General features: G+C 46.4%; 2 protein-coding genes across 2 annotated transcripts; both read left to right on the top strand.

The window, feature by feature from the left end:
- Positions 1-261: 261 nt before the first annotated feature.
- LOC136505236 (cytochrome b561 and DOMON domain-containing protein At3g25290-like) lies at positions 262-2,637 on the top strand. Its single transcript, XM_066500384.1, has 2 exons — positions 262-1,161; positions 1,799-2,637. The coding sequence occupies exons 1-2, from the start codon at positions 559-561 to the stop codon at positions 2,354-2,356; spliced, it is 1,161 nt and encodes a 386-aa protein (XP_066356481.1). The 5' UTR covers positions 262-558; the 3' UTR covers positions 2,357-2,637.
- Positions 2,638-12,013: 9,376 nt separating this feature from the next.
- On the top strand, positions 12,014-18,800 carry LOC136550942 (cytochrome b561 and DOMON domain-containing protein At5g47530-like). Its single transcript, XM_066542527.1, has 2 exons — positions 12,014-12,440; positions 18,541-18,800. The coding sequence occupies exons 1-2, from the start codon at positions 12,014-12,016 to the stop codon at positions 18,798-18,800; spliced, it is 687 nt and encodes a 228-aa protein (XP_066398624.1).
- The last annotated feature ends 1,505 nt before the right edge of the window (positions 18,801-20,305 follow it).

Here is a 20,305-nt window from a genome sequence, read left to right as displayed (position 1 = left end):
AAACGCCTGCTACCAATGCCATGTTTACAGCATGTATGTCCAGTACGTTGAGTACAGTTTACAACCTGAGCCGTACTATATGCTCCCTTAGCTTGAACGTTCAACACGAAATGTGTCGCCTCGATTATTCAGCACCTAATGAGAGAAGACCGTGTCATATAAACACACAGAAAGGTTAAAAAAAAGTAGCAGCTGTATCATTGTAATGCTTCACAGAGATATCATAATAAGGTATCGGAGACGAAATCCCCAGATGAGACTGCGAAATGATCGACCACGTCAACCTCGAACCTTCCACGCACACGCTAGCGGCCATCGGCTCTCCGGCCCCCAACAACCGCGCGCGCGACGACCTCCTCCTCTCCCCGTGCTGCCATTACATATAGCGCAGCTGCGCTTTCCCTCCCTCACCAGCTGCAGCTCCGACCAAGATAGCCTGCCTTCATCTATCGAGGCACCAGTCACCACCACCACAGCTGAGCTCATCAAAATCCGATATCGAGGCGACGCGCCGGCCGGCCAGGTGCTCCGTCCAGCTCCCACCAAAAACCACTAGCCATGGCCCGGCTCCTCCTCCTCCTCGGGGCCGCCATGGTGCTCTTGGCCTCCGCCGCCACAGCGCAGGACTGCCTGTCCGCGACGTTCAGCGGCGGGCGGACCTTCGTCAAGTGCAACAGCCTGCCGTCGCTCAGCGCCAGCCTGCACTGGACGTACCACCCGGAGAACGGCACCGCGGACGTGGCGTTCCGCGCGCCGTCGGGCACCAGCGGCTGGGTGGCCTGGGGCATCAACCCCACTAGCGGCGGTAGCATGCCTGGCAGCAGCGTCTTCATCGCCTCGCAGGACGGCAGCGGCGTGGTGTCCATCCTCATGACCAACCTGGAGTCCAAAGACCCCAGCCTAACTAACAACACCCTCACGTTCAACGTGCCCGTCGGCCCCGCCGCCGAGTACTCCAACGGCGCCTACACCATCTACGCCACCGTGCAGCTTCCCGGGAACTCCACGCAGCAGTTCACGGTGTGGCAGGCCGGCCCTACCAGCAACGGTGCCATCTCCCAACACCCGAGTGCGCCAGCCAACTTGGCCAGCACGCAGAGGCTGGACTTCCTCTCGGGGTCAAGCACCACCGCGTCCAACTCCAAGCTTCGCCGCCGTAACGTGAGTTCCTCCTCCTTGGCTCCTTCCCATCTCCTCCTGCTTTAGCTTGTTTTGTTTGTCAATTTTCGTTTTCTTACGCTTCAAAGATTGCCTTCCCTGCCCAATTGTTCAGACGGTAGGTAAAGTTTGGATAGGTAGTGATCAAGTATTCAATTAGAGGATGGCGACGTTGTGTACATTAAGAGTCAGCTGGGTTGGAGATGACTGGAATTAAGGCATTAAGCTACTTGATTGATTACTTTAATTTAGACGTGACGTGACATATATAAAATCTGCTAAATGGTTTATTAAAACTCGATTTGCTTGCTTCACCAACCGGATAGACCGTGTCATATATATGACCCTGAAAAAAGATGTTCAGACTCCCAGTCCCAGAAGCAACATCTTTCTGGGGGAGCTGCACTGCATTTCAGATTTCACAAGGGAATACTTAATTGCTAGTATACTATACATATTTGCGTCGGTTTCAGATTGCCACCGAGAGTTGTTGAACGAACCTACTCCTAGTAGCCACCTCAAAAGTGGATTACTGAATTTCCTGCTTCTTTTTTTTTTTCTGATGCATGCAAGTGCAACACAGAGAATTTAATTTTTGGCAACACCTTTCTAACCTTGACGCGTCTGCTACAACAAACAGATCCACGGACTGCTGAACGCGATTGCCTGGGGCATCCTGATCCCCATCGGCGCCATCATCGCCCGCTACCTGCGCGTGTTCGAGTCCGCGGACCCGGCGTGGTTCTACCTCCACATCGCCTGCCAGTGCTCCGGCTACATCCTCGGTGTGGCCGGCTGGGGCCTGGGGCTGAAGCTGGGCAGCGAGTCCGCGGGCATCACCTACCAGCCCCACCGCAACCTCGGCATCGCCATCTTCAGCCTGGCCACCCTGCAGGTGTTCGCGCTGCTGCTCAGGCCCGACAAGAAGAACAAGTACAGGCTCTACTGGAACATCTACCACCACTCCGTCGGCTACTCCGTCATCGTGCTCAGCGCCATCAACATCTTCAAGGGGCTCGACATCCTCCAGCCGGCCAGCGGATACAAGACCGCGTACATTGTCATCCTGGCCACGCTCGGCGGCATCGCGCTCTGCCTCGAGGCCATCACCTGGCCCATCGCCATCCGGAAGCGCAGGCGGAACGCCGCCGACAAGGCGGCCAACGGCAACGGCCACGGCTGGCAGCAGGGTGCGTAGGGAGTACCAGCTGATCGCCGGGCGTGTGGGTGTGCTTAGTTTTGATGCGGGCGAGGTTGTGACATCGATGTGCTGATGGCGTTGTTCAGAGCAGGGTCCTGGTTCAGAGAGACTGTTGCTGATGTGTTTCTTTCCTGTACTTCTACCTAGAAGAGTAGCTCCTTTTTCTTCTGTTTTTATTTTATTTTATTTTATTAGGGTTCTATAATGGCATTTGTACACATTTTTTTCCTTCTTATTATTGATGTACGATTACTTTGATTAGTGTATGGTTTCGATCAGATGACGGCTTCCTTATTGCTCAAGCTAAATCGACAGGTTAATGATGTAACCGATGTCCCTGCGGCAAAAAATGACACCGAACAGTCGCTTTCTCCCAACTTCTCCGGTCAGCTTGCAGTCTCCTGTTATTAGTCAGATGCTCACCAGAAGTTGTGAAAACAACAGCTGGGGGCAGTTTTCTAGACGGATACCATCACGCAACGAAAAATTATGCCATGTCTTGTTTGTCCTGTGGATTGGACGGCATCGTAGCATACACAGAGCCGAGAATTTGCGTATCAGAATATCCGAGAAAACACAGAGCCGAGAAAACAATGCTTAATGATGTAACTGATGCAATTAGACAGACTTTTCCTAATAAGATCACTTGACGAATTTAATTTGAAGATGAGCTTTTATCAAGTTATGTGTCTCTGTACACACATATCAAAATCATAAGTAGGATTTCATAGAGATATATAAACCAGAAAATCAGGGCCAAGAAAATGGACGAAAACCTTGTACTGTTGTACACACGGCAGTTCACCTAGTGGATCTGACTACCCGGAGATGTTGCTGAGTTATATGATTTGTTCCATGACTACGGACAGTTGCAGTGGATGAGATGCAATGGTTGACACGCCAACGAAGGATCAATCTGCCCATGCATTTGGTCCAAGGACCCGTCCAAGGTCAAGAAGGCGTATGCAAGCATGATGCTGTAACGACGTTCGATGGGTGATCCAGTCCAGTCTGTTCCACAAGCCCACAATACCTGAGTGCGAGATTGGGCCTAAAGGGGGTAAACGGAGCATGGACTGGACTGGGCCCAGTTGTGCTACACGAATTGGGCCAAAGTGTGCGTACAACCCACGCAGCGCTTACACGGGCCTAGGGCCTAAGTCTCGGACGTGGGCCTGTCGGCCGAGCGCCATGGAGCGGCACCACCCGGGTAACCGCTATTTCTGGACATGTACATGGGCCACTATCTGTTGCTGCAGAGACTCTATAAGTCCGACCCACAATTTTTTGGTGTCAAATTATGTTTGCCAGCATGAACCACTGCCCACTGGGTTTAAGTGCGAGCGCTGGTAATAGCCCATGGCAACAGAGTCAACAACCATTATGGTGGCCCCACTGAGAGCGCTAATAGCCCGTGTGGCAACAGAGTCGACCATCATGGTGGCCATGGCGGAGCATATGTATGGCGACGAGGCCGACGTAGGGGACCTGCCAGCCTTTGCACTGCCGACCTCCAGAAGGATGTGCGACATTCGGGTGGCGAGGATGACCCTCGCGACGAACACACCTTGCAAGCAGCGCAGATGCCGAGCTGCCCAGGAGCGGGACCAGGACCCCCGTCGTACCCGTTGAGACGTAGTGCCTCGTGGACATCCTCCTCCTTGATCACGAGGATCAGCACAGCGAGCCACCGCGTGTGAAGGGGAGTCCAAGCTCGCGTGGCGTGCATGGCATGCTACCTCCTCGATGGCCTCCGCCGGAGCAGTGAACAAAACCACCAACGACATAGCGGAGCAGCAGGAGATAACGATGGCTATGTTTTAGGACCCATCATAGCATCTTCAAGAGTCTTTCAAGTTCACTCTCAAAATTCTCGTTTAGACAGTCATTTGAATAAACATCAATCTCTATCTTTGTGCACACTCTAGAAAGCTAGCTTCACTCTCTAGCAAAAAATCCATAATAATAGAGGATGACAATACTTAAAGATCTAATTAAAAAAACCCGTTGAAGGACATTTTTCACCTATTCCTATCAACACGGTTAGACACGGGTTGACACAAAGACAACCCATTTGCTTGGCTAACCTACAGGCTGTGCGACAAGACACTTGTTGGTCCGTCTCCAAGAGCAAAGTGTCTATTCGTGTTGTTGCCTATCCTCTGGTTGGGCTGCATGATCGTCAGGTGTGATCCTTGCCTTCCGCTTTCTTTTCCTCTTCTTTTTCCCATTCCTAGGCGCCGCAGGTGCCACGGCCGCCGCTCCTGTGTCCGTGTTGTTTCTGTTGAGATCGAAAAGATCATCTAGGGTTAGATCTAGCGGGTTCTCTTTACTGTGAATGCGATATCGAGAGTAGAGGGACAGAGAGGAATAGAAGAAGAACGTGTCAAACCTGACACCACAGAGGGGATGGTCCAGAAGCCGTCATCTTGTTCATCGGTGAAGTCTGCGCACGGGCAGCGACGTTCCGTGAAGAGGTCAATGAAGTCGTCGACGTCGGTGGAGCGGGGCGGCACGGCTGATGGTTTCCCGTCACTGGCTGCGCCCCTCTCTGATCGGGATTAGGGTTTAGGTTTTGGTGGGAAGCTCGGCTCAGGCGAACCTCGTACTCAGAGCCGTCGGCCTCCACATCTATATATAGCGCAGTGTGACAGGAGGCCTCCAACCATAATGGGTTAGGCGCCCCCGATCAGGGCGCCGATCAAAGGCCCAACTGGGCTGTTGGGCCCAGTTTGGGATTAGAAATCAATCTAACAATGTCCCCCTTGATCTTCTAACATCTTTCAATTTCATATCATTTACTTTTGTTCATTTCATTACAGATTAGCGCATAGAGCATGTTTCATCGTCACGGTCAATTGCCGATAGATTTAACAACTACAACACACCACTCTGTTCTGAAATAGATACTTAACTTTGGGCCTTCTTTTGTCTAGGAATTATAGGCTTTCCCTTAAACCCATGCCGGCTACATGTTCTCGGAACACGTTGGGTGGTAAGCCTTTTGTAAGCGGATCCGCGAGCATCTTTTCGGTACTTATATGCTCAAGACTTATGACATGATCCTGGACTTTATCTTTCACAACATAATTTTTTATGGCAATGTGTTTGGCAGCACCACTTGATTTATTGTTGTGAGCATACTGTACTGCCGGATTATTATCGCAGTATAACTTAAGTGATCTATAGATGTCGTCAACCACATTCAAATCGGGTATGAATTTCTTTAGCCAGTTCACCTGCCCCATTGCCTCATAACACGCTACAAACTCGGCATACATTGTGGACGATGTAGTGACGGTTTGCTTTGAGCTTTTCCATGAAATAGCTCCCCCTGCGAGAGTGAATACATATCCAGACGTGGATTTTCTATCATCTCCCGCATAATCATAATCTGAATATCCCACTATATGGAGTGAATCTAATCTTCTATACGTCATCATGAGGCTTTTCATTCCTTGCAAATAACGCAAGACTTTCTTTACTAATTTCCAGTGTTCTATTCCAGGATTGCTTTGGAATCTGCCAAGTAACCCGATAACAAATGCCAAGTTAGGGCGCGTACATACTTAAGCATATTGCAAGCTTCCGACAGCTGAAGCATATGAAACCGTTTCATTTGATCGATCTCACACTGATTCCTGGGGCATTGAAAATCACCATATCTGTCGCCCTTGACTATAGTAGCAGGTGAGGGACTACATTTGTGCATATTGAATTTCTTTAAGATCTTTTCTATGTATGCCTTTTGTGACAGTCGTAATACCCCTTTACTTCTATCTCGGTGAATCTCGATCTCTAGAACGAACGAAGCTTCAAAAGATCTTTTATATCAAATTTTGAGGACAAAAACTTCTTTGTCTCCAGTAGTAGACTGACATCACTACTAGCAAGTAAGATATCATCCACATACAGGACAAGGAAGATAAACTTCTCATTCTTAAACTTTGCATAGACACAATTGTCCTCTATATTTTTCTTTAAACCCAAAATTCCTTATTGTCCGATCAAACTTCAAATACCACTGTCTTGAAGCTTGTTTTAATCCATAAATGAATTTTTTAGGCGGCATCCCATTCGTTCTTTTCCTTCCATGACAAAACCTTTATAGCCTACTGTTTTGGCTCCTTTAGGAATTATTTTCAAGTCCCAAACTTTATTGGCGTTCATAGATTTTATTTCATCTTCCATGGCCTCAAGCCACTTTGATGAATGATCACTTCTCATGGCTTTTTCAAATGAGGTGGGATCATCCTCCATTTGAAATTCCTCATTGTTGTATACTTCGTAGTCAGCAGGAATAACCGATTTTCTAACTCTTTGAGACCTTCTAGGGCCTCCATATTTGACACATCTTCTGTTTGAGGCTGTTGTTGCTCCCCCTCATGTGTGGCAATAGGTCTACAGGATCCTAAAGAACAGGTTCCTCATCGTCATTCATTGTTGCCACATGCAGAATAACAACAGGTGCCGGCACCACAGTATCTTGCACTATCGGTGCTAAGCGACAGCAGGGTAGTGAGAAAATGGCTCATGAATCATCAGAGTAGACGCATACACCCTCTTCTCTTCAAGGTCAATTTCTTGAGCTACCATGCTTCCCCTCATCATTCATCCTCTAGGAAAGACAAGCGTGTCTCGTTTCCACAAACTTGTATGTCTGTCTGGATAGTAGAAACAAAAACCTTTTGACTTTTTTGGTAGCCAATGAAATGGCAAACTTACTATTTTGGGATATAGTTTCCTAATGTTTGGGTTAAATACTTTAGCCTCAGCAGGACTCCCCCACACACGTAAGTGGTTTAGTGAGGGTACTCTTCTTGTCCACAACTCATACGGTATTTAGGCACCGACGTACTTGGTACTCTATTGAGAATATGAATGATGGTTTTTAATGCCTCCGTCCACAGGCTCAACGGTAAGGTGGAGTAACTTATCATACTATGCACCATATCCATTAGGGTACGATTGTGTCTTTCAGCTACTCCATTCTGCTGAAGTTCGCCCGGTGCAGAATACTGGGCTACTATACCATTCTCCTGTAAGAACCTTGCAAAAGGTCTAGGAACTTGGCCATATGGGGTATGCTGACCGTAGTACTCCTCCACGGTCGGACCTAACTATCTTAATCTTTAAATTGTGTTAGTTTTCAATTTCTGCCTTAAATATCTTAAATTTATCCAATGCTTCTGTTTTTCTTTGATTGGATAAATGTAGCCATAACGGGAGTAATCATCTATGAATGTTATGAACGAATCATACCATCCACAGTCTTTACAGAAAACAGACCACAGATGTCTATGTGAATAATCTGTAAAATTCCTGTGCTTCATTTAGCATCTTTCTTAATTTTCTTTACATATTTTCTTTATGCATTCTCTGTATTATTCTAAATCTGAGAACTCTAATAGAGGAAGAATATCAATCTTAACTAGTCTTTCTATCTCCCCCTAAACGACAGTGCCATAATTTCGACGACGCATCATGAGCTCTCTTTCGTTTTCTGACGAGGATACATTCTCATTGTCACACGCAACGTTTCCATCATCTCATACAACATTCACATCATCACGTAGTGATAACAAATAAAGCTCATTTTGTAAGATAGCAAGATCAACACATGCATTATTAAATGTTATCTTACATTTGCCATTTCCAAAATGGAAATCATATCCATCATTGTCCAAGCATGAAACACTAATCAAGTTTCTCTATAAAGAGGGAACATAAAGTACATCGCTAAGTAAAAGTGTGAAGCCATCAGTAAGCTCTAGAGAAAGATCGCCAATGGCTTCAACATCAGCTCAGACTCCATTTGCAACTTTAATGTGTCTTTCTCTTCTTTGCATAGTCCTCGTCGAACAGAATCCTATAAGGAATTAGCAACATGAATAGTTGCACCTGAGTCAATCCACCAAGTAGATTTCAAATACTATACATACAGGGATTCATTTATAAACGTAATAATGTTCTCACATTTCTTTGCCATGATCATCTTTAAGTAATCGAGACAATCTTTCTTATAATATTCTGTCTTCTTATAATAGAGACACTATCTTTCTCTACTGTAAACTTGTTCTACTGAGGCTGATGCAGCATGGGACCCTTTCCCTTTGACTTTGAGGAGGAGTTAGCATTATTATTCTTTTTCTTGTTGTCTTTCACATAATTGATAGTGCCACCATTGGCAACTTTCATTCTCTCCTCCTCTTGCACACACAAAGCCATGAGCCTCTTTAAGTCCCACTTCTTGGGCTGTATGTTGTAGTTGACAACAAAAGTGTCAATTCCTTTGGCGAGGAAGCAAAAATCAGATGGATAAGGAACTCTTCCTTGAGAGCCAGATCCATTGGTTTTATCTTGAATGCCAAATTGCTCATCCTTAGTATGTGCTCTCTTATGCCACCATTTCCAGAGTACCTCTCTATCACCAGCTGCTTTCTCAGCTGGGTAGCATATGTCTTTAAAGAGCCAGTGATCTAACTCTTTATTTTATCGAGGTACTCGGTGATCGTGTCACACTCTGGGATTGAGCTCACAATTATAGGCTCAATTGTGTTCTTATCACAGCCAAACATTTTTTTATTGGCAGTGACCCACTTCCTATGCTCAAGGTCATATGACATCTTTTGGGATTCAAAATCCCTCTCTCTAGTTGCCCAAGCGGCATCAGCCTCGTTTGTCTCCCTTACCGGTGCCATAGGCTTAGTGGAGTTCACCCGATGAGGTCCCCGAAACATTTGAGCATACAACGCTGGTAAGTAGCCCTCATGTTTTTTAGACCTGAACGACATCGTGACGTAGCAGAACGATACAAATGGGGTGATAAAATATGTCGCGAGCTGGTCGGAACTCTTTCATCGCTGATTTGATGGTACCCGGAGTATGCATCAAGGAAGCAAAGGGTTTCGCACCCTGAGGTTGAGTCGACTACTTGGTCTATGCGTGGCAAAGGAAACGGATCCTTTAGACACGCTTTGTTGAGACCCTTATAGTCGACACACATTCTCCTATTTTCTACTATTTTTTTGTACCAGAAAGGGTTTGACTAACCAATCGAGGTGGTATACTTCCTTGATGAACCCGGCCACCAAAAGCTTCGCAATCTCCTCACCGATGGCCCTGCGCTTCTCCTCATCGAAGCGACGCAGGCGCTACTTCACTGGCGTGGAACCTGGCCTGATCTTCAAGGCATGCTCGGCTGATTCCTCTCGAAATGCCTGGCATGTTCGAGGGTTTCCACGCAAAGATGTCTCTGTTGGCGCGGAGGAAGTCGACGAGCGCACTTTCCTATTCGGAGGAAAGCGTGATGACAATGCGCACCACTTTGTCCTTGGAGCCATTAGGATATACGAGGACCTTCTTGGTGCCCTCTATAGGCTCAAAGGACCTGGCCGACCGCTTGGGGTCGGGTGCTTCTTCGGCGACCTCCTTCTTGATGGACGTAAGCTCCTTGGAGGCGACGATTGCCGCAGCGTGTTCACAGCACTCGACCTCGCACTCATGGCGCGCTGGAAGGAGGTGCCGATGGTGATGACCCTGCACGGTCCTGGCATCTTCAGCTTCAGATAAGTGTAGTTGGGGACGGCCATGAACTTCGCGTAGCATGGACATCCCAGGATGGCGTGGTAGGTTCCGTGGAACCCGACCACCTCAAAGGTAAGGGTATCCATCCTGTAATTGGTCGGATCCCCAAAGGTGACGGGCAGATCGATCTGCCCAAGTGGCACGACCCTGCTTTCCAGGCACGATGCCATGGAAAGGCGCTCCGGTCGGTCGGATGCGCGATCGGTCGATGCCCATGGCGTCGAGCGTTTCGGCATACATGATGTTGAGGCCGCTGCCTCCATCCATCAGTACCTTGGTGAGCCACTTTGTGCCAATGATCGGGTCGACCACGAGCGGATATCTCCCCGGTTGTGGGACGCTATCCGGATGGTCGGTCTGATTAAAGGTTATGGCAGACTCCGATCATTGGAGGAAGGTGCACCGTCGTAACTTGAGGAGTTTTGGGGGATTAAAGAGAAGCCCGCTGGTGATGCTATCCAATATGACCGTGAAGATCTTAGAGCCATCCACTAAATTTGAAATTCCACGTCTCTTCTGTGCGGGGCTGTGAGGAGCGATGCGTGTTTTGCGAGATCGTGTCGCGGTGATTGCGCCCGTGTGATGCTTGCGCCGAAGATCAGCGCTCGATTTTCTGCCTGGTTTTGAACCCCCCTTTATTTTTAATAAATTTCCAGGGGCGCAAGCCCCTCCTGTTCCCTCAAAAAAAATGTCTCTAGTGGTTGTTTACACTGTTATTACATTGTCTCTGTTTGAAATTGGCTGTACATAATGGGCATCAAATGCTAATTATAAATGTGTTTTATGGATGTATTTACATTTTCAACCATCACATTACATCGTGTTTATACTTCTCTTGTTGCTATTAACTTCTTAAAGTAGTACTCCTTCCATCTCAAAATATAAGGAATTTTGGGTTATTGTCCTAAATCAAATTATCGAAAGGTTAACTAAGCTTATAAAAAACAATGTTATTTATTTAAAGCTTAACCAAGTTCGACATCGACGTAATTAATGTATTTGAGAAATTTTTTTGTCATAATTTCTTTTCCAACTAGTATGATGAAAATCAAATTAATGTGTTTACTTAATCTACTGTTTCAGAATTGCTATTTATATTAATTATATTAGGCACTTACCTCTGGTTTATTCTAAATAGTTAGATGACCATAACATCTAACATTTTCAAATAATATGTAATTATTGGTTTTATTATAAACTTAGATCATCATAAAATCCGATCCTACTGTATATGTTCTTTTCCTCTTATTTTTCGACTAATCTTGGTATTTCTATGTACTCTTGGAAAACTTGGTGGCCTCTTCTAATGCTATATATTGTAATAAGATAATTGATAGCTGAATAGACAACGAAGACTTTACCTGGTCTTATATAACATCAGGTAGACTCTGTACTCGGTATAAACACCAGCTGTGCTATATAAATATAAAGGGTGATGATCAATTAAACCCCTATAATCGACACTAGATGGACTCTTGCGCCTAGCAGGCGACCATTAGAAAAAGTCAATCAAACTTTATGCTTAGGTTCAATGCGACACTGTCCCCTAACACCTGGGTTAAAAAATGGGAGGTTCTATTTGAAAACGAAAACCAGTACACAAGTTCCTGTCCCTGTAATAGGATAGCAAGGCAGCTGACACCGTCAGGAGCAAGTCACACACGGATCCGAGGAGACCTATTCATCAATCATCACCATATGGCAATTCGAAATACGATACGTGTACGGCGATTGAGATAAATAAAATACTACAAGAGCATGAGGAATTTACAGGAGCATGGTCTGACTTAGTATATTTAAGCAACTACGAAAGATTGACAGTGTCAACGTAGTTAGCCAAGTGCCCAGACAACGTCGCCGGTAATATAATCCCCATCCCATTTCATTACGAACTTATATATATAGCACACCTCCCTTTCCCATCCGCTCTCACGTCTACAGCTTCAGAAGCCTCCGACCACACCTCGCTACTGCAATCATTCGCGCCTCGCTCCTGAGCTAGCGATCAACGCAGTGGCAAGAAAGAGCACATCAAGAACGTACGTGTTCACCGTTCTACTACTTCCAATGGCAGGACGGGACCAGTCGGCTCTGCTCCTCATCGCGGCCGTGCTGGTACTCTTCGCGTCGTCCACCGCCACGGCGCAGCAGCAGCAGAACTGCTCGTCCGCCAAGTTCTCCGCGGGGCGGTCGTTCCAGCGGTGCACCTCCCTCCCCGTGCTCGGCGCCAGCCTGTACTGGACGTACCACGCGGCGAACGGCACCGCCGACGTGGCGTTCCGCGCGCCGTCGGACCCCAGCGGCTGGGTCGCGTGGGGCATCAACACCCAGAGCGCGGGCAGCATGGCCGGCAGCAGCGTGTTCATCGCCTCGCACTCGCAGGACGGCAACGGCGCGGTGTCCGTCCTGAGTACCTACCTGGAGAGCACCGGCAACCCCAGCCTAACCAACAACACCCTCAGGGTCGCCGTGCCCGCCGGCCCGGCCGCCGAGTGTTAGAATTGATCTCATCCGTCTTGACCCAACGGTCGAGACGGACCCCTTGACCGCGTCCTGATCGGGGACGTCCAGCCATCTCGTGGCTAGTGGGCCCCCGTCGCACAGTGCCTATAAAGAGGAGGTGGGGCAAACGGCACATGGTACGAGGTTCGCCGCCACCACATCCCACTGTCCTAACCCTAATCCGATCCAGAGGGTGGCACTGCCAGCGGCGGGAAGCACCACTGCCTCCACCACCACCACCGGTCTTCACACCTACACCAAACGTCGCTGCCTAGCGCAGATCTTCATCGACGAACCAGTGAAGGCAGGGAGCTCCTCCGACGGTCAGATGCTTCTACATCTCTCTCTCTCTGTCTCCTACCCCGAAGCAAACTCATGATTCAACAGGAAAGAACTAACCCACTGGATCCACACCTAGACGATCCAAAGTATTTAACAATGGTATCAGAGCAGGTTCTCTAGTATGTGGATCTGGATCGGGGCAAAGAAAAGAAGAAAGAAAAAGAAACGAACTTCGGTTCGGAGAAAATGAAACCCTAAAGAAATTGGACGGTCCGGGGAAATTTTTCCCCACCGCCGTCATTACCGCCTCACGCGGGATGGAGCACCCGCCGTCGGTTTGCTGACGCGCGGAAAGAGATGAGCTAGATCCGATTCGGATCGAAAGAAAAGGAATACAAAGGGTCCATCGAACCCTAGACCCTAATCGGGTAAAGAAAAGGGGAAAGAAGGGGTCTCGATTTCGAAAATTACTCGAACCCTAACCCTAACCCGTCGGGGAAGAAGAACAGTGCCCATCCTGAAACCCTAACCCTAATTTTTACCCCATCCCCAAATCGGGTAAATCCCAGAAGAAAGGAGGAAGGGACTTACCTGAGCTTCTTTCCCGCTGTCGCAACCGCCACCGCGCGGGGAAGTGGAACACCGCCGACCGTCGCGGCCACGCCTCGGGCTCGGCGGTAAAGGGCACCACCACCAGACCACTCGACGGCGGCGCGTCCACCTCACGGTGGGCGCGCGCACCGGCGAGGGGACTGGCGGCGGCGCTGCCACCGACTCCTCCTCCGATGGGCCATTGGGCCACTGCTGCTCCTCTGAGTGCGGCACGAGAGAGAAAGGAGGAGGGAAAAGAAAATAGACGGGGGAGCCGCTGCTGGGATCACTCCGGGCAGCGTCTTCCTCACCGGCGAGGACGGCAGCCCCGACCGGCACCGACGGCAACCACGGCTGCCGCGTGAGGCGTGCGAGAGAGAAGGGGAACGGAGGAAATGGTGTTTAGGGTTTCAGGGGTGCGGCGGCAGGGACGTTTTGGTTCGCCCGACTCGGCCGGATGGCCGTTGGATTTGATCCGACGGCGATGAGTCACTGGGCCAAATGAGGCCTAGGCGGGGTGCGCAGCCGCGGCGCTTTGCCGGCCCAGGCCCACGTTGCGGCCTGGGTGGCAGCGCGCGCGCGCGAGCAAACAAGGCCGGACCGGTTTTTGCTGCTGGGCCGGGAAGACAGTGAACAAATGAGTCTATTTCTCTTTCCTTTTCCAGTAAAATGTTATTTCCTGTAAAATGATTAATGGCTCAAGAAAAAAGAAAAAAAAAATAGAAAAGAGAATTTTTCCTGTGGATAAAATTCAAGAAAAGTAAGTCGGGCCGTATCTCCGGTTGGGCCGAATGCACAGTGGTGATTGAGAATTATTTTATTATTTTCAGAAGCAAATTTCGATGATTTCATTCAAAGAGTGATTTAAAATCTCTGATAATTATTGCACCAACGTGTTAGAATTTTTAGAGAGTAGAAAAGTACAGTAAAATGCTTCTGAAAAGTAGAAAAGAAATTTTGTCAATTTTCGCTGCAAAGTTAAAAGTTTATTGTCTTCTAATTTGAAGAGCAGTTATAGTTATTCAATAAATGATGAAAAGTTTATCCTCCAGTTAAAATTAGAATCAAAGAGAAGAATTTTTTTTTAATTGGAGGAATAGTCGGTTTATAGATAAGATGAATTATAATATTGTTATTTTCTGACCAACGTTGATGATAACAATATTATAAGTTCATTTATGAGTTTAAGCTTAAAGTTAAATTATGGTATTGTTATTTTCTGACCAACATTGATGATAACAATATTATAATTCTATGAGTTTTATGTTTAAAGTTTGAATCTCTGATAATTTTGCATCAAAGTGACCAATTTTCAGAGAATAGATAAAGTTCAAGGAATGCTCTTAAACTAGATAAATGTATTTTCATGTTTCCGCTGCAATGAAGTTGATTGTCTTCTAATTAAATTCGAACCAACGGGAAAATTTAATTTTGAGGAGCAGTTCTATGTTTTCAAGATTATTGAATTTCTATACGTTAATTCCATTTCTGTCCAACGGTGATGTGGAATTAATGTAGAAGAATGATGTTTTATTCTATTTCTGCCCAACGGTGATATAGAATAGAACATAAAGTTTTCAAAGTTTAATGAGCATTATTGTTGAATATTTTTCAGACAAAAGACATACATGCTTTCATTCTTGAAGGCAGAAAGAGAAATGAGCTGGGTACTTGTGACTCAGATGATAAAATGCCTAAGGGCAAGTTATGTATGAAAGAATGTCATTGGTTAAGGGACTGTGCTCTCTTTAAAGAATGGGTTCAAAAGAAAAGAATTCTAGGATATTGATCCAAGAAAAAAGATAGATCAATGAGAGTCTTCATTGAGAAATGTCTTTTATGTACTCTCTGTGGAGAAGAATTTATTTTTAGTTTCACTTATGAGAGTTGTAAAAGTCATATACATGTTTAATTTGACTAACATTGGATTAAACATGTGTGTTAAAAGAATATTCGGATTTATTTCTGAATTTGATGATTGAACACGAGCCAATCCTGGCAATTATGTCCGTTCAAAGGAATATCTCGCATGGCGGAAAAAAAAAGTTTGTGATAGTACCCGCATGGCGGGAAAAGTTTGAGAAAATACCCGCATGACGGGGTAAAGTTGGCATAGTACATATGTTAACCAATCCTGCATGGCGGGAGAGTTTGGCATAGTACTTATCCCGCATGGCGGGAGGAGGATGTGATGATTCATATGCTCTAAAGAAATATCCCGCACATGGAGACAAGTTTGGGATAGCTCTTATGCTTTTCTAGTATTTACCGTACACTCTGATTGTGTCATGGTCATAAGTACTCAATGAGTTTGAGAACAAAAGAAAGTTGCATGTGAATCAAGAGATAAGAATGATATGCAAGTGTGACTTGCAGAAGTATTGATAATAATAGACTATGTTGAGTTTTGAAGTGTAATAAGGAAAATGTGCTCCCATACGAATTTTATTTGCATGCTGTAATCATGTGGATGAAGTAAGTAATCAAAGTTTCCTCATTCACAAGAGTTCTGAATGTTTCGAAATTGTGGTAGAAAAGTTCATACCACATTTCGAGGGGGAGAAATGTAAGATTAAGAAAGATACTTCCCCATACTTCAGATAAGCAATGCACACTATGCATTGAAGGTAAAAGTGATCTATAAAAGATGAATGTGATCGTTGAGGGAGTAAGACGGTCATAATCATGATACCCCTAAAGTAAAGAAATAGCTAAATTTCTGGACCTTTTACAGTTCCGATAGGAAGATAGCATAGTCAGCTAGTATTTATACTGGATGATGCCATATGAGTTTTTAGCAGATTAAACCCAAAATAAGAAATTACAAGATACACCATCTTTACTGAAGATGGAGTAATCTGGGGGAGCATGGTATGTAGATACCTAAAGCTTGAATAGAAGTGGGATTACATATCCACTACAGTGTTTAGAGCAACAAATTGCTTAATACATGTTGATGTTGTATGACATATACAACATCAGATGTTAGCTCTTAAAGAGGATGAATAAGTAAACAAGGATCTTGTGATACAGGAGGCTATAGAACAATTGCCTTTTGGCAATGAAGAGTAACAATAGCCCCATATGAAAGAAGTGCCACGAGGCCCTAGAAGGTCTTAAAGAATAAGAAAATCAGATATTTCTGGTGACTAAGAAGAAATTTCTAATGGAGCCAAAACAGTAGGCTATAATGGGTCTACAAGACAAAGGTGACTCCAAAGGGAATACAGAAAGATACCCAAAGAGAATATGGAAAGCAATAAAGCGTCACTTGTGGTGAAATGATTTACATAAAGAGAAGGAATAGATTATAATGAGCATGCAAGGATTCTTTTAGAATCATAATGGTGTTAGTGGCACATTACGATTTATAGTTACATCAAAAGGATGTAAAGACACATTCCTCAACGGGGACTTGTATGGAAAAGTTTACATGGCATAACTCAAAAGGTTTTGTCGTAGAAGAAAAAGAACGTAAAGGGATGTTGCCTAAAGAAATCCATTTATGGATTAAAGCAAACTTCAAGACAGTGGTTCTTGAAGTTTGACAGTACAATAAGAAAGTTTGGGTTTTAAAGAGAATGTAGAGGACAATTGTATTTATGCAAAGTTTAAACATGGGAAATTTATTTTCCTAATCCTGCATGTGGGTAGCACCTTACTCGCTAGTAGTGGTGTTAATCTACTGTTGGAGAAGAAGCAGTTCTTGTCCTCAAGTTTCAATGAGAATGGTCTTGGTAAAGCATCATTCGTTTCAGGAATTGAAACTTACCGAGATAAAAGGAAAAGGGGTATTAGAACTGTCTCAAGTGTATACTTAGAGAAGATTCTAAAGAAATAAAGTATATATGTGAGTAAACTTGCGCCTATTTCTAAAGTAAAGGGTAATAGTTTTCGGAACTTTCAGTGTTCCAAGAATGAATATGAGATCGGTCAAAAGAACGTCCTATATGCTTCAGCTGTTGGAAGCTTAATGAATGCTTATAAGCAAGAACTTACCCTGACATAGTTCATGTATCCGGGATATTTTGGCAGAAGTCCAGTCCAGATATAGATCACTGGAATGGAGATGAGAATGTTTTGCAATTGTGCAAAGATTTATAGGCCTCATGGTGAGTAAGAAAGAATAAGTACTCTTAAATAGTTGTGGGTACAAATGTTAAATTTTGGCGAGATGTTTAGTGAAACCCACATAGTAGCTAACACTCGCAGTTGGAGTTTTATTGTGGAAAAGCTCCAAAGAAACAGTTGTGGTGTCATCAAGGATGCATACCCACAGTATAGCTTGATATGAGGCTTAAAGGACAGGCGAAGTGGTTAAAAGAACTTACACCCGGAATTGATAATGGTATACAACAGCAATAACCATTTAAGTAGTTCGCTCCTATAACAACGGGTCAAGTGTGCTGCCAAACACATTGACGATAAAGTTGTACGTTGTGAAGGAGAAAGTCCGGAATCATACTAAAAATATTGAACATAAAAGTAACAAGCAAGTGCTTGCGGATCCGCGTACAAAAGGCTTACCACCCAGTGTGTTTAGAGAACACACAGTCGACATGGGTTTATGGTATAGCCTATGATTTTCGGACAATAAAGGACCCAAAGTTAAAGAATCTGTTTCAGAAGAGAGATGTGTATTGTAGCTGTTAAGTCTATCGGCGATTGACCGTGACGATGAAGCATGCTCTATACACTAATCTGTGATGGAACAAATAAAAGCGAAAGGGATTAAAGTCAAAGTTTAAGGTTAAAGTATGAGTTGAGATCAAGAGGGAGAATGTTAGAATTGATCTCATTCGTCTTGACCCAACGGTCGAGACGGACCCCTTGACCGTGTCCTGATCGGGGACGTCCAGCCATCTCGTGGCTAGTGGGCCCCCGTCGCACAGTGCCTATAAAGAGGAGATGGGGCAAACGGCACATGGTACGAGGTTCGCCGCCACCACATCCCACTGTCCTAACCCTAATCCGATCCAGAGGGTGGCACTGCCAGCGGCGAGAAGCACCACTGCCTCCACCACCACCATCGGTCTTCACACCTACACCAAACGTCGCTGCCTAGCGCAGATCTTCATCGACGAACCAGTGAAGGCAGGGAGCTCCTCCGACGATCAGATGCTTCTACATCTCTCTCTTTCTGTCTCCTACCCCAAAGCAAACTCATGATTCAACAGGAAAGAACTAACCCACTGGATCCACACCTAGACGATCCAAAGTATTTAACACCGAGTACTCCGGCGGCGCGTACACCTTCTACGCGACGGTGGCGCTGCCGGGGAACCGCACGTTGCAGAACACGGTGTGGCAGGCTGGGCCGCTCAGCGGCGGTGGAATCGCTACGCACCCGACGGCCCCGCCGAACCTGCAGAGCACCCAGAAGCTGGACTTCCTGTCCGGCAGCCGTATCACCGGGGCAGGGGCACCCAAGTCCAGGGGGCTGCTATCCCGTCGTAGCTTGAGGGGTTTTCAGGGTTGAGACGCCAGTGGTTGCTTTGCTTTCTTCTCACATTGTTCCAGTCTCAGATTGGTCAGATTGTGCATTAGTACGTTATATGTTTTCATTCATTATCTCACTTTCGATGTTGTATGTGCATTAAAATTTAATTGTATATGTTGTTGCTATTATTTTATTTTTTTTGAAATAAAGAGCACTGTATGCTGCTACTGTATCCGTTTTTTCTTTAATTGAATTGTAGATTGACTCTGTGCCAATTTTGTCTTTGAAAATGGAGAGAAACAGGTTTGTTCGGACTCCGGAGACACCATTCCAAACAGAAAAACTGGCCTCTGCTCGCGGGCCGCGGCCTCCCACACAAGCTTTGCAGGTCGGTCCACCGATTCTTCCGTGTAAACCCTGCCCACTTAGGTAGGCTTTGCGGCCCAAACTCCTCGCCTCCTAACCTCTGGCGGCTTGGCCGCTTGGCACGTTGGGCCTTCTCGGCAAGTTCCTGGATCGGGCCCGCTGCCGGCGTCGCGTCCTTGGCAATTTGGGATGCAGCATGCTGCCAAGTTCATCAGCCGGCACGGCGCACGCCAGAGCCCAGAGGCCAGGTCGCGGTCGCGGTCGCACGCGCCCCCTTGGTTGGTTTCTCACTGGAGCGTTCGGGACTCCGGGGCCTGAGGTCTGAACCCGACATGTCGGTCAGGTGCTTGAGCTTGACTCTCTCGCTTAACCGCGTGCCCAAGCATCATCATTCCTTCCGACATCACACGCCGCCGGCCCAAGGCTCCATTCGGAACCATTCCAGCATTTACTATAATTAATTAGAAACCACAGCAAGGGCGACGTGCGTGCTTACAAGTACGCTTTGAACATCGCCACATGATATATACTACTCTATACTCCTACGAACGCGGGTGTGCGAACCAGACCAGACCAGAGCGTCCCGTTCCAATGTTCTTGTCGTCAGTGACGAACCCATTCTGAATTTTCCTTTTCCTTCGTGATAGGCCATGATTCCCCTGACGACCTGCATGGGATAGGGAAATACGGAGGAGTATGCAGGCTCAGGTAGTCAGCTCAGCTAACGGCTAAACGCTGTAACGCAGCACCTGGACTTTGCTACGGCATGTGTACGGAAGCTCGTACCGGACAGCATCCTGGCCGGCTGGAGAGATTTCCATGGGTTCACTGCGTGCACGACGGTACGACACCGCTGCCGGCTACGACTTTAATCACGCGTTGTATGTCTGCCATCATGACACGTGGCACGAATAATCATCTGGGGCCAAGTAATGTCAAATGCTGACAGCAAGCTCTGAAGAAATGCGCGGCCAGGAAGAGGTCGTCATGTCCTTGTACGTACGTATTAGTAGCCACCTGTCTTCCTTGTTCCTTCCAGATGAAAAGCACCATACGACAGTGGAAAACGTACTCCTACTAGCTATCCCATGTTTCTACCTTCTAGAGCCTGATGAACATTGCAGAATAAGGATGGGTAGGTGAACCATAGCAACGGTACTTCACTGGCACCAACTGCC

The sequence above is a fragment of the Miscanthus floridulus genome, chromosome 1, assembly GCF_019320115.1.
Source record: "Miscanthus floridulus cultivar M001 chromosome 1, ASM1932011v1, whole genome shotgun sequence".
In the NCBI taxonomy this organism is placed as follows: Eukaryota; Viridiplantae; Streptophyta; class Magnoliopsida; order Poales; family Poaceae; genus Miscanthus; species Miscanthus floridulus.
Note: the sequence above shows the minus strand (reverse complement) of the source record. Positions and strands in the feature narration are given on the sequence as shown.